General features: G+C 38.4%; 1 protein-coding gene across 1 annotated transcript; it reads left to right on the top strand.

The window, feature by feature from the left end:
* Positions 1-246: 246 nt before the first annotated feature.
* Positions 247-14,858, top strand: TARS (threonyl-tRNA synthetase; the record flags this gene model as incomplete). Its single annotated transcript, XM_010284122.1, has 18 exons — positions 247-327; positions 1,216-1,406; positions 2,214-2,337; positions 3,461-3,582; positions 3,804-3,921; positions 4,776-4,840; positions 4,922-5,000; positions 5,561-5,707; positions 6,600-6,698; positions 7,413-7,579; positions 8,126-8,288; positions 8,372-8,509; positions 9,278-9,355; positions 11,706-11,806; positions 11,924-12,028; positions 12,666-12,738; positions 13,212-13,326; positions 14,630-14,858. Coding segments are annotated over 18 exons (2,115 nt in total), but the record flags the coding sequence as incomplete, so codon positions are not given.
* Positions 14,859-15,262: the final 404 nt, after the last annotated feature.

Here is a 15,262-nt window from a genome sequence, read left to right as displayed (position 1 = left end):
GCAGGAGGGAGCTAGGCCTCTTCCCCCTTACCCTTATAGTGGGGCGCCGGGTGTTTCCCCATCTCCGAGGGAGCAGGGTGGAAGGGCGGTGGGATTTACCTGAAGGTAGAGTAGGGAGCTGCGCTGGCGTTTCCCGGGGCGAAGGGTTCGGGTCCTTTCGGTGGTGTGTGGAGCTGGGGGAGGGTTAAAGCGCTGTGGGTGTGAGTGACTGCTGGAGAATGAAAAAATGGTGCTCGCCCTCCTCAGGTGAATGCTGGGGAAGAAAAAAAGGCTGACTGCGGAAAGAAAAAAGTGAAGGAAGGGGCCGGCGATGGAGGGCGGACGGAGGTGAGCTGCCCTTGTGCCGTGGCGGGGGGGTTGAAAGATGCGGTCTTGCGTACTGCTGGGGTTTACCCCTCCGAAGTGTTTTGTCATGCGTTACAGTTACTCCTTTTCACATTATTTTTTATTTTGCTAAAGTTTTCCATTAAGTGACTTAGTTGCTTTTTACACCTGTGTAATGGGAGAGCAGCTATGATTTCCATAGTTGCTCTTTTCAGTGTGCCTCTGTGTGCTCCAGGAGGTAGGCAGCAGAACTCTGGAGTGAGGAAAGCAGGCATAAGGTGCTTCGTCTTTTCTGTCGTCATGGTGGGTAAACACAGATCTCTCTGACTGTGCACAGAGAAGGCCAGCTGCTGCCCAGCACTAATCCTGAGCCAACTGCATAGCTGTATAAACTTGGTTATGCCCAAGCTGATAGCCCCGATGGCATTATATGACATGTAGACTGGAGTCAGTTGCTGTCCAAGTGTCTCAGAGTTGAGGTGTTCCCTTAGTTTTTTTGACCTAATAAGCAAAATCTATTTTTGTGTTGAACTTCTGCAGTCTTTTCAAATTTATTATTACCCTTGTGTAGCTTATTAAACAGGTGTTTAATAAACTATGTAGTAGCTTATTACCATATGTGTGATTTGTTTAAACAGGTGTACAATGGTACATTTCAAAGTAATAGTTTTCATTAAGCTGAAGTCTTCTAACGTTACTATATGATTAATACTATACAATTAATCTGTAATAATAATGGTTATTTGTTAGATATAGCACATATATAGATATGGTCACATACCTGCTTGTGAAAAGTATATCTCTTCTGTTTGCATTGTTGACATAATGCGATACCAGATTACTCTCAATGACCTATTGATTTTTTCCTTTCTCTTTATTCATTATATGTAGCTGAATCCCTGGCCTGCATTTATCAATGAGCGTTTAGAGATGTACAATAAACTTAAAGCTGAACATGATGCACTCCTTGCAGAAAGAGCTGCAAATGACAGTAAACCCATTAAAGTTACATTACCTGATGGCAAGCAGGTTGATGCTGAATCCTGGAAGACTACTCCTTACCAAATCGTTTGTGGAATTAGGTATGATTCTAGTCTGTGACACACTCGGTCATTTTCAGTCAGCTCTGAAAGATTGTGGCTGTGAGGTTATGGGTTATGTATAATTTCTCTCTTTAGTCATTTATCCCAACTCTTCTCAAGGCATCTTGTGTATAATAAACTGGAGGTAACCAGTCGGGTTCTAATTTTGGAGTGTAATTTTTTTGCCTTATGAAGATACAGTTTCTAAAACTAAGTAAGACTATAATTGAGATCTTTTAGACACACATTTCTTGCATATTTTTCATGCAAGTACTGTCATTGCATTAAGCACTAATTTGCTAATAAATTTACTCTTATCATATTGAATGTTAGCACATGCAAGCTTGTTTGCATTGACCTGGGGACGATGACTGCTGGGTGATTTCAGAGAGAGTTAGCAGTATGAGTATCTTTCACTTAACTGTGTTTTTACTTGCATGGCAGATACCCATCAAAAAGAGCATTGCACGTTGCCAGGTTACTCAGACTTGCTGTGGAGTAGCTCTGTCTTTTTCTGCAGTAGGATTTTGAAGTCAGGTTAGTGCTTTGAGGTGGCTGCCTCTAAGCCAAATATGTTAATTAATGTATGAATGTCAAGTATATAGTATGATTTTCTTCCCTCTGAGATGTGAGTAGGATTCTCACAAATATTCAAGACTGGATAAACTGCTTTTTTATTTGGAATTTATATACGGCACCTTACCCACTCTGAGCACTCCTGAAAATCTTACTCAACATGGAGGGCAAATTTGGGGAACTTCTATTTGCTGATTTCAAAAGATTACATACTTTGTATTTATTCTGTAGTCAGGGCTTAGCTGACAACACTGTTATTGCTAAAGTGAACAAGATGGTTTGGGATCTAGACCGTCCTTTGGAGGAAGATTGTACCCTGGAGCTGCTTAAGTTTGAAGATGAAGAGGCTCAAGCAGTGAGTATCTTCTACCAAAATTTGTTTGCCCTTGGATTTGCATTAAACTCAGCATGGAGTAGTTATTTGCATCTTTGCTGTGTTCACAAGGTGAGGAGGAGGGAACAGGTTTGCTGTCCAAGTACATCTGCATTTTCTAATAGTTCCTTACAAGGGAGTTGTGGTACTGCAGCTAGTGTACATTCTGCTGTGTATTTGCAGCCAAGTCTGCTAGCAGTTGCTGTAGCTTATGTCAAGTCTTTTCTCAGTAAAATTTTATATTTGCAACCTTCATTTTAATGTAAAGTAGGTCTTTTGAACTGACCTCTTCAGCACTGACTTTGAAAACAATGCTGAGTACAAAAGTACTGTCTACGTGCAATCATAGAACTACCGAGCAGGCTGATCTTTTGCTTTGTACATGCACAAGTATGTACTTTGTTTTGGCTACTCATTCAGATAACTATGGATATCCAGTAAATTTGTAAATACTGTCTTTAGAAAAAAAACGTGGTACAAGAAGCTGTCAGTCAAACTTAACTACATAGATCTTGTATTCAAACTTAGGTTTTTCATATTGACTAAATGAAGGCTCCTGTGAGATTTATGTTTTCTGGTCTGTGCAAGTAAAAGCAGACTAAGTCCTATACATTTGGTTTTAATTTGTCAAAACTTCAGTTGTTCTAAAGATGGAGTGTAATTTTTAGCTTTATGAACTGTTGTACTTCAGCGGAGGATTTCTGATGCATAAAATCTTCAGATTAGGACCACAGCCTGATGTTGAAAGTGCACGTTTTGGTCTTATGCAGAGCTGACTGATTGAAGTTCAGTTAAAAAACAAGTTTCTGAATTAGTTGACTGACTTCTTGACAATAATTGAATAATTTCAACAATAGTTGAAAGTAAGGTCTATTTGCTACCAGGCTGTGTCAACAATTTTCCAGTGTTACCTTTTGGAAATACTGATGCTTAGGATGAGAGTGTTGCTGAACAGGTCACTTCTGTTCTGCAGACTGCTCTGATGTGAGATCTGCATCAACACTGAACTTAAAAGCAAGTGTTTCAGAAAAGGTTTTAAATAAAATACCCAGAAATGCATTGTGTGTATTCAGACTCATCCCCTCTGTTTTTTTAATTCCATTAGGTATACTGGCACTCGAGCGCTCACATAATGGGTGAAGCTATGGAACGAATCTATGGTGGCTGTTTGTGCTATGGCCCACCAATAGAAAATGGATTTTATTATGACATGTTCCTTGAGGAAGGGTAGGTTTTATATTTTTCTTTCGTAGGAGTCGAGGGGGACAGACAGCAGTCACAGCAAAATTTCTGTAATCTGCTTGTTTCTGCAACGAAGTCATCTGCACTACTGCAGATTCCTTTATCCTTTGCAGCGTGTCCAATCCACAAGCTAGTGCATTGCAACCGAATCAGAAATTGCAAGTGAAAGCAAGAATGATTCACTTTCGTATGTGTGTTTATTTTAGGGGTGTATCAAGTAATGACTTCTCTTCTTTGGAAATGTTATGCAAAAAGATAATGAAGGAAAAACAAGCCTTTGAAAGACTGGAAGTTAAGAAGGATACGCTACTTGAAATGTTTAAGGTAGGTAGTTTTAGAAGGTTGTTTCTAGCATTGTGTTAGTATAGTTATTCTTCAAGTGTTTGTAACTTTAGCCACATGTTCTGTTAGTGGTAGAGGAAGGCCTGTCAAATTAACTTTGTAAGTTGATACATTGTTATAAGCTCATTTGTGATGTTTAACCAAAAAAATGAGCAAAGATATAATTCTTGGGTTCTTGGGAATGTGCATTAGATTTTCTTCCGTAAGAATTCACATTCTTGCCTTGGGTGGCAAGAATGGCCACATTCTTAATCTATTTCCCACAGATGTAAATTTGCAGTATATTACCTGCAGTTGTGTTATATGCCTATATATATTGGCTGTTAGTAAAATGCTGTGGTAACACTGTAACTGCATGTGCTGATGCATTCAGAAAGCTTTGTAAAACATTTTTTAGAATGAGCAGTTCTGAGAAAGTCCAAGCAACACTAAAAGTTGATCCTCTCTCTTTAGTACCTAGCTGCAAATAATTTTCTGACATTCCTAAGGTAGAAGTTACTCAGTTTTCACTGTCAGGACATCAGGAGAATCATAGTGTCATTCAGGTTGGAAAGTGCCTCCGTAGGTCTCCAGTCCAATCTCATGCACAGGGCATGGAGTCAACACTGAAGTCAGACCAGGTTTCTCAGGGATTGTCCAGTTGGACCTTCAAAACCTCTAAGGAAGGAGACCATACAACCTGCTCTCTGGGCAGCTTGCTCCACTAGCTGACTGTCTGTCTTTTATAATGCTCTTTTGATGCAGCACAGCATCAGATTTACAAATAATTTGAACTGCTGGACAGTTCTCTCGCATAACAAGGAGTTAACGAATATGTGTGCTGCTTTTCTTCTCAGTATAACAAATTCAAGTGTCGCATCCTGAATGAGAAGGTCAATACTCCAACTACAACAGTATACAGGTAATTACGCATGCATCATAATATTGCTGGACATAACTTTCTAGAATGAAATATACCAAATAAATGTTTTCCTATTCTTAGGTGTGGTCCCTTGATAGATTTATGCAGAGGGCCTCATGTCAGACACACTGGCAAGATAAAGGCCATAAAAATTCATAAGGTAAGTGCCTTGGACAAATGTTTTCACTGAAAGTATGTTGCTGTCTTTTGGCAATACAATGGTGGCTTATCCAAAAAGGCAGCGAGAAATGGGTAACCTGGCTGAAAACTCAGCGTAACAAATTGGGAAAGGGTTGTGTGCTAGAATGGTATTCAAATGGTATGAAGCCCAACTGCATGTCCAGCACAGGTGGGAACATGAGTGTGGCTTAAGGCTTAGTTGAACTGTATCAACTGGAATTTATAGTTTTGGCTCAGCTGATGGTTATAGCTGAGTGTGAATAAACAGTAGGAACAGGATGGCTACAAAGAGAGCAGATAAACTAAAAAAAAAAAGACGAGAGGGATATTGAAACTATTTTTATGCATTCTGTTCACCGGTTCTTTCTGGATTTTTCTGATCAGTCTCTGAATTTAAGATTAAAACTCCTTGTGCCTTAGTTGTTCCACAGTAAGTATAGTCATTTATTAATAATTGTATGTCTTTTCATAGCAGGCAGTAGTAGTAAAACGTGGAGGCTCCTTCCTTTCTTCATTTTTTCATTTATTTTTTGCATGCAGAATTCTTCTACCTATTGGGAAGGCAAGGCTGATATGGAATCCCTCCAGCGGATCTATGGAATTTCATTCCCAGATGCAAAAATGCTGAAGGAATGGGAGAAATTCCAGGAGGAGGCTAAAAGCAGAGATCACAGAAAAATTGGGCGGGTGAGACAGTTTTTCTGATAATATATTTCACAAACACTGTGTGGATGGAACCCCTTAATTGAAGCATCTGAAAGACAGCATATACTTGCTGCTGCAGCCAAGGTGTGACACAATTGTATTTTCAGTCGAGTTGCAAAGTCAGGTACTTTTGAAGAGCATCAGAAGTCCTAAAGGAAATAACTTCTCTTTAGACTTGTCACTGTTTTAAACATGGTGACACCCTTACTCCACAAATCAGTCAGAAGAGAACATGAAGACTTTTATCTGCGAAACATGAACACTTCATTGTGCAGGCAGTGCTCGTTCTTACGCAGTTTGCTGCATCCACTTCACTCACAGTTCTTTTCTTCTGTGTGATTTCAGAATCCATAATACATTTCTGTTGTTTTTTGTTTGGTTGGTTTTTGTTTGGCCTTTTTTTCAGATGTAAACCTCTGTCAGGTTTGATAGTCCTGAACAAGGTTGGCTGCTAGGACATCAGGAAAATATACAGAGGAATTCACTATATGCAGTCCTCGAGCATGTGAACAGTTTGTCACAACATTAGCCAACTACGGTTCACACATTCAGCTCATGGGAAAATAATTAGAGAGCTGCAGAAGCAGAACTAATCGTTACTTATCAATGTCCAAATAGAGCTGTGGGGGCACAGTTAGGAGTTACACATAAATGTGAAGTTTTGGACCATCAGTAATGAAACAAGAAACCGAACAATCTCCTTCCTCTATAAGTACTGATGGAGATGTAAATACTAGTGAAAATGCATCTAAACTATTGGTATTGTGCTTTTTTTTAACTAAAACTGGTAAGCGATGCCCAGTCTCATTTGTGAATTTTAAGTGAAAAAGCTGATGTACAAATACTAAGTTGCTCAAATATTATTTTTCTGCAGGACCAAGAACTGTTTTTTTTCCATGAGCTCAGCCCTGGTAGCTGTTTTTTCTTGCCAAAAGGAGCTTACATTTACAACACATTAATTGAATTCATCCGGGTAAGTAATGTCTTTTGGAAGTCTTCCTATAGAATAAATTGTTTAATTTTAGAAAAATATGTAACAGCGCGCTACATATAACAGTATTAATAGCCCTCCATTTCAAGTTATTTTTAGTAGCTTAGATCTGTGAGACATAGAACTAAAGAAACCTGGCGTCTTTGATTTGGTCTTGTCACAGTCTCTACTAAGTTACGTTTTTATCAATTTTATACCTGCAGTTAAAGCAGTGATAATGATGCTTTATAATACGAATTCTTAGACATCTAATAGTACAGCTAAGCTCACACTGCATTTTTTCCACTTATAGGTATTGATTGGTTTTAATAATTTACTGAATTTGTCCTTGTAGAACCATCTGTTATGAAATTATGTGTAGAAAAAAAATCCTGATCTTCCTGTTGTAATATTTCAAGTCTGTTGTGTTATTGTATATTTGAGCTGCAATGTACTACCGAGTGTCATTGAGTAATTAGAGACTGCTGCTTTGCTTGCAGGGAGGAAGCTTGTTCTTCTTGTTTACTACAGAGAAATTGTTTGGGGAAGGGTGGTGCTGGTGGAAGGGATGTATCCTGGCATGTCCAGCTTGAATTCCCTCTCCTCTCCTCTCCTCGAGCACCATTTGTATATTTTTATGGCTGCAGATTGAAGGCTGAGTACCATTACTTTTGTTTGCTTTATTGGTTGTTTTATATACTGGATCTGTTGTTTTAGAGTGAGTATCGAAAACGTGGATTCCAGGAGGTTATCACTCCAAACGTTTTCAACAGCAAACTATGGATGACTTCAGGGCACTGGCAGCATTATGGTGACAACATGTTTTCCTTTGAAGTGGAGAAAGAGATCTTTGCTCTGAAGCCTATGAACTGTCCAGGACACTGGTAAATACATAGCAAATCCAGTTGACGATGATGCTGATTTAAAAAAAAACAACCCTGTTTCTTTTGCCTGCTGAATTGTAAAGATGGCTATCTTCAGGTATCCAGATATGACATGCTGTCAGGAGTGATGTAATTATGAGTCTTGTTATCTGTGTGCTCTCTTTACTTGAAATGTTGAGAAATGTAATTTTTCCATCATTACAGTGGCTGTGTTTTAGACTAGAACCTTACCTTGGTACTGCAAAACGTGGATATCCAAAATAGATACTGGGACGTTGTCAATTTTGTGGCAATTCAGGCATTCAGGTTTTAATGCTCAGTTTTAGGAGCTGTTTTATCTTCTCTCTGTGAGGTGGAGGAAGCCTACCGGCTATAAAAGGATATCTGCATTTGTTTTCCTGGCAAAACTAGATGTAAGTGATGGTTGTATTCACATTACGTCATTGGAATTATGGGCATCTGCTTAGGTAGTGGCTGCTTCTTATTGGCTGTTCTTTGCAGAAGTTTGATACTGGATGAGTTTCAAGTAATCAACTTTTCCTTCAGCCTTATGTTTGATCATCGTCCGAGATCATGGCGTGAGCTGCCATTACGGTTGGCTGATTTTGGTGTTCTGCATCGCAATGAACTGTCAGGAGCTCTTACAGGACTCACTCGAGTACGCCGGTTCCAGCAGGATGATGCTCACATATTTTGTGCTATGGAGCAGGTATGGGCTGCTTTTAAATAGAGTATTAAAATCAGATTAACTGATTTTTCCATATTTGAGACTTTATTTCTATTTTCATAAAGATTGAAGAGGAGATAAAGAGTTGTCTGCAGTTCTTGCGTACTGTATATGATGTTTTTGGATTTTCCTTTAAACTGAATCTCTCCACTCGTCCTGAAAAGTACCTGGGAGATATTGAAGTGTGGAATCAAGCTGAAAAGGTAACCTATAGTCTTACTAACTTTTTATATGAAAGCAAAGCTGGAGCTGGAAGTCCTGTAAGAACACAGTGCCTTCTGAGCGGTACAGTTACAGCTGGACATGAGCAATACAACTTTAGTAACTGTCTTCAGTTCAGCTCAGCTACTGTGAATAGCTTGTTCTTCATACAGAAACAATCTTCATGTCAGAATCAAATTACCGCTCTCCCCACCCCGCTCTCCCCCTCTTTCTCCTTGTATTTTTTTTATAATGTAAGAAAAAAATAAAAGAAGAGGAGAACCAATTCTGGCAGCCCCTGTAATAAGACTTAGTCATCTTCCAAAAGTGAGGTTGCTTTCACAATGAAAGGGATGGGGTTAGCCCCTGCAGGTGCAGTGCTGGCAAGAAGGTAGGACAGGAAATCGACATTACGTGTATGAGGGTGGATCCCCTCTCAGTATTATCTACAAACTTTAAATCTAGCATAAAAAGTTCTTGCATCTTAGCTAATGCTGCTTGTTTGGCCTCTTCCAAAATGAATGCATTGATTTTGTTTGTTTAAATTTGGACTAAAGTAAATTTTTTTTTTTTTTTTTTTTTTTTTTTTTAGCTGGGGCTCTTCCAAAACTTTATTTTTTTCAGAAAATAAATGAGTTGCAGCATTAACTGAGAAGTACTGAGAGTTTGGTAGTGTCGCATATCTGTAGCAGCAGGCTGACCTGACGCGGTAACACGGAAAGACAGCAGATGGTTGAGAAACACTGAGTGTATGTGTCCTTTGTCTTTAGCAACTTGAAAACAGCCTCAATGACTTTGGTGAGAAGTGGGAGTTAAACCCTGGCGATGGAGCTTTCTATGGACCTAAGGTTGGTATGTTGCTAACCGCCAGCTGGATAAGGCTTTTAATTCTGTTTGGATGAGGCAGATGAAAGTTATACAATTCCTTGCTTTCCATTGATACTACTGTAATCTTGGCAGTAGGGGTAGCATGCAAATACTGTTCTTTGGGGTTTTTTCTGCTCATCTGCTATACTTCAAAGTCATGCGTTTACAAAATGATGCTAAATGTCACTTATCCCAGAAAGACAAGTGTTTGCCATCTATTTGTGTACAATGTTTGCCAGGTGACTTCAGATAGATACCTGACCAAGACAAAGTCTCCATCTAGCTAACATCCTGCTCTAAGTTAATTAAACAAATACAAATGGACACTAAATGCTGTTAATACGTAAAGAATGCTTTTCATATCTTATTATGAGCAAGGGGAGAAAATAGTATGGTGATTCTCTTGGGTTTTATTTATGATCTCCTTGTAAAGACAACTTTTATTTTTCACCTGTATTCCTGCACATTCCTTTCCAATGTATAGTTTAGTTATAACTAAATTTTTTCAGTGTCAGTATGCATTTCTATAGCATTGGTGCTGTTTAGGTTTGGCTGGAGGATATAGAACAAAACTGATTCTTAAACTGATGACCTGGTACAAACTGGGATTAAGAAGAGGGGATTTTATAGTTATCTAATACCATTTTAGAGATGATGTCTGGCTGAAATTTTGTGGTTTTTCATATACATAAACTCTTGACATACTTGAGAGAGAAATAATACTTTGTGATCCTGTGATCATGTATCTTTAACCCTCATTTCAGTAGTTAAACCCAGTTTACATCTATAAACTATTTGTCTTCTGCTTAAACAGAGATGATTGGTTTAGTGGGAGACATGAACAGAAGGTGGCACTGTAAGATCTGTGTTATCAGAGCAATTGCTGCATTAGAAATAATCCTTTGTGCCATAAGTGAATCCTAAGTCATACGACACAAAAAACCCAGCTTACTGGTTAAATAATTTTTTTAAACTTTGTTTAATGTTGCTTTTACTGGCATAGTTTTGTAGCTGCATTGAGTTGCCAGTGAGTTTTGTTATTTAAAAAGCCTTTTGCATTGGTTTTGGGTTTTTTGGTTTGTTTTTTTTTTTTAAGCTGTCTCTTCAGTTTGCACAGATTAAATAGGGCTTTCTATAAATTTCCCGGTATCTTTGAGTATAAGGACAGAGCGTCTTACAAAGTTACTTGTAGGTTTATTAGGGATTCACAATACATTTATGTCTATTTTCAATGATCTAGTAAACTGTTTCTGATTTCTCTCCTTGTATGCTAATTGAATCAACTTAATTTTGTGGGTTGTAGGTGAAATATGTTATAGCAGCTAATCATTCATAATGTGAAATGCAAACAACATTTAGTAGTTCCCTAGTTGATTTGAAAGAAGACAGATATCTACAGGAACCTTTGCTGACCTTAATTAAGCTTATACTTGCTTCTGATACAGTCTAGCCAAAGTAAGGTGAGCAAACATGTAGCACTTTGCACTGGTTTAAATGGAAACCAGTTAAGATTACATTTTTAAGTTAAGCCCTACATGTAGGGTACCTTTAAACTATTTGGATGGGTTGTTTTCTGCTCTGTAACTGGGTGATTTGAAATTAAAGAAGGACGTAAATAATTAATTTTGATACAAGCTCTTTAGTGAGTAGCTGAACGGTGATAAACTCTGGCTTCTGAATGCAAAATTGAAAGACATTTGGAACTTCAGTTTATAAGTGTCATAAGTGTACTCAGGATTAAAGTGTAAGATGTAATAGAAAGAACAGGCTTGACTGTAGATAGTCATAGTCAGAACAAGTGTCATTGATTAATATCCCTACTGGCAAGTGGAGTATTTAACAGTAGGATTCTCAACCCATGTCCATGCCCTGAATTTGTAACACAAGCTACCAAGTATTCAAACACTGCATGATAAGGGAGTGTTAAGTTGGACAGTTTGAGGCTGAAGAAATCTCATTTGTGGTGAGACATGTTCAGTCCTGATCTTGCACTTACACTTGCTTGTGTGCTGCTGAATTCACTCAGTGAAAAGGCCCATGAAAACGCATTGCAACTCACAAAAAGTAGTCTGAGGTATTAAGTGTAGCTTCGACCTCGAGTAATGTCTCACTACTTGCTCACCCAGTTCTTAGCTGTAACATTTTTTGTGTCAGAATCTGCAAATCAGTTATAGTCCTAATGTAGGCTGAAGTAAAAGCTTGTTGTCTAAAGCCACATATAGTTCCTCTGCACTGAGTGAAACCTTCCATCGTAAAACAGTGAGTTTGCTTTCAGAGGGTCATGCTTGTATCTTAAACTGTAGTAAAAATTTATGTCTTTTTGCTTCTAAGATTGACATTCAGATTAAAGATGCCATTGGCCGCTACCACCAATGTGCTACAATCCAGCTCGACTTTCAGCTGCCAGTCAGATTTAACCTCACTTTTGTCAGGTAAGCACAGAGGCTGGTGGTTTTAATTGCTGCATAATCTAACTTTCCTATCTCTTACAGGCATGAGTTTACATCAAGAAAAAATGTTACATTTAAAAAAAACTCCTTTCTTCACAGCCATGATGGTAATGACAAGACAAGACCAGTTATCATTCACCGGGCTATCTTGGGATCCGTGGAGAGAATGATCGCCATTCTAACTGAAAACTATGGAGGCAAATGGTGATGTTGTAAAGTAGATTTATTACTCCAGTTTGAGCAAACACTTATGTAGAAGTGAGATTTATCTCCAAGCATTCAAGAATCAACAGCGTTTGTTGTACTTGGTTGCTACAGAGACATGCCATAGGCATACCACAGGGCAATTCCTTACTTACCTTACTTATACTAAATAACTCTACATATGGTAGCCTCTGCATGATACCAATCATGCAGGTGCAGCATACAGCTTGTCTGCCCAAGGTGTTTATCTCTAACTTTGCTCTTGTAGCTGGACTGCCTTGCAGCACATCAGTTATGTAGGTTGTCTCCTTCACCTGCTGCAGTATAATACCTGATAGGGATGATCCCTCTGATTATAACAAGACTCATAAAGTAAATGTTTTCCCATGATTGGTTAGTAGTAAGATCATAATCTCAATTACGATTTGTTGTCTGTTGTAAAACACAACTTGAATCAGGTTACAGAGTACTTTTGTCCACACTGCAATTGAACTCGGTTCTCTTTGGGAGCCTCTGAGCCCAACCTAAGCAGCTGGCTTTATGAATCTCTCCTATAGATTTTAGTCCTCTTAATAGGATTTTTCATACTAAAAAAATACTGAAAGCTATATAAACTTGTTTTGTTTGTTTATTGAAGGCCACTCTGGCTGTCCCCACAGCAGGTAATGGTGGTACCAGTGGGACCAACGTGTGATGAGTATGCTCAAAAGGTGATGTATATGGTTTGGGGGCTGTTTTTCAGTATGTTGTATTTAGTTGAGATACTTCGTTATTAATGATGAACAGTATTTATCCCAGATAAATGTTACAAGTCTTTGCATATTACATTGTACCATTTTTATCTTACAATGACAACTAGGTGATGAAATTGTAGCTGTACCTTAAAAAGAACTTGAAATAGATGTAGGGTATCTAAACAAGAATTGCTGACCTTTGTGAGGCTTTTGTTTTTGGAAAATTTAGTTTTTCTCTTTAGCTCAAAAGCTGCCTTACCTTCATATTCCAGTCTCCCATGCCCGTATGCGTCTTGCAGTAAGAAAAATGAAGATGGGTCTTGGCATGTTTAGCATCCAGCAGACCTTTTCTTGTATTTCTTTCAAGCACACTATACAAGTCTACAAGTCATAAATAGTTCATTGTCATGAATATCCTATAGTGACAGTTTAAATACTTCTTCTCCTAGGTCAGGCAGCAATTCCATGATGCTGGATTAATGGCAGATATTGATGTAGATCCTGGGTGCACACTGAACAAGAAGATCAGAAATGCTCAGCTTGCACAGTATAACTTTATTCTAGGTAATGTATAGTGCATTTGTTACTTTATCCTGGCTGACCTTCTTACATGGGTTATAGGATCTGATCTTTCTCTGTGAGCAAGGCAAAGAGTGGTAGTAAGTGTTTTAGGTCACTTCGTTCCTAAGAGTCTCTGTTCCAGAGAGCCTCTCCTGCCTACATGACAGGCATTGCTGGCTTGTATAGCTTCACTGAAATGAGGTCACTGTGGCCTAAGGCATTACTGCTGCTTTAGAAGAAGGTCTTTGCTGTCTTCTGCTCAGCAAAGTAGGGACATACATAAAATCTTTTGCCCTTTATCAGTCAGACTGTTAAGTGATATTCCATCCCCTCCAATAATTTCTGCTCTTGTTTCAAGTGTAGCAAGAGAAGTACCACATTTTCACTGTGTTCAGCTGTGGTGCACTTCTGAGCTATACATGCATGCATAGGAGAAAAATCTTCCACAAGGGGGTGATATGGGCAAAATTTGAAACTGACCCAGAAGTATGTAATTTGGAGCATCACATTAGTCACGTCATGTAAACTGAGGCTCTGGCATTGACCCTAGAACTATCTGGGCTCCATTATACTAGAAGAAGCCTTTGACACAGAAACTCTACCCTCAGAGTAATTGACAGAATCATGAATAAAGTTCTTTTGTTCTTTAAAACTTTAAGCATATGATACAGATAAGACACAACCACATTTTACCTTTAAGACCACAAACTTGATAAGCCTATCAGGGAAAAAATTCTCACCTAAATTATTTACAGAGGATCTTTCAAAGAGTTGTCCCACTGAATGTAGATTGGGTACCAGAGAAATACTATCTCCTGTAGCTATCTCCAAGAATATTTTATAAAATTTGTATTGGTGATGAGACATACATATATTATCTTTTCCAATAAACTGTCTTGCTGTCTCTGTAAAGAAAACAAATAGCTATTAGTTATTTACAGTCAAGTTGTCTTTCTAACCTTTGCCAGTGGCATACTCCATGTTTATTTCTCGTTTTGACTTTGTGGTTCTCTCTAATAAGAAGTAAGTGAAGCTGGACTTACTAAGTGTATTTTTCCCTTTACTGATACTTGCTAAGTTGCTATTCATAACGTACTAAAACCTATTAAATGATACGAGATTAAATAAGGCTGTTGGCTGTTACAGGTCTAATTTGGGGGGAGCTGGGAGAAGGGCAAAAAAGGATTTGATGTGTTGGTTGGTAAGGTTTTTAGAATATTTTAGTATGTCTAAGTTTTAAGGGAAAGGGGGGAAAAAAGAGCTTGCTAAATGTTAAGTTCCTCCTTTGCATCTTTGTTGTTTCTAGTTGTTGGTGAAAAGGAGAAGGCAAGTGGAACAGTTAACATCCGCACCCGAGATAATAAGGTGCATGGTGAGCGTACAGTTGCAGACACTGTGACGAGACTGCTGGAACTGAAATGCTCTCGCTCCAGACAAGCTGAAGAGGAATTTTAACACCATCTGCTCTACCTGGCATAAAAAAAAGAGTCTAGTTTTCCTAATTCAGTTAGACACAGAGTTTTTGTGCTGAACCAGATTTGGAATATATTTCACATTGAACCTCTTGCTCATTTTAGCAGAGGCTTTTCTTTAGTCAGAAATATCTCTTTTTGTAAAAATGGATTTTTCACAAATCTTGAAGTAAAATTTCCTGGTCTTTGACCAATGACAGATGAAATAACATGAAATGACTTTCTGTGACTGCAAGGGAAGATGGAAATGTTAATCGGGGATACTCATAGCATTCTGACTACTCTGTTAAGAATAAAACACATTTTGATAACAGATGTTTTTCATGAAAGTTAAACAGAAGACCTCGGGCTTAAGAAACCACATAGTAACCATGCACTGGAGCAGCTTTTGGAGTGTCTCCTTTAGCAAGGGAAGTGATAGCTTGCAGTCTTGTCTGCTGGTCTTTACCCAATTAAATATATTGACT

Source organism: Phaethon lepturus, unplaced genomic scaffold (genome assembly GCF_000687285.1).
Source record: "Phaethon lepturus isolate BGI_N335 unplaced genomic scaffold, ASM68728v1 scaffold20293, whole genome shotgun sequence".
In the NCBI taxonomy this organism is placed as follows: domain Eukaryota; kingdom Metazoa; phylum Chordata; class Aves; order Phaethontiformes; family Phaethontidae; genus Phaethon; species Phaethon lepturus.
This window is presented reverse-complemented; position numbering and strand designations above follow the sequence as displayed.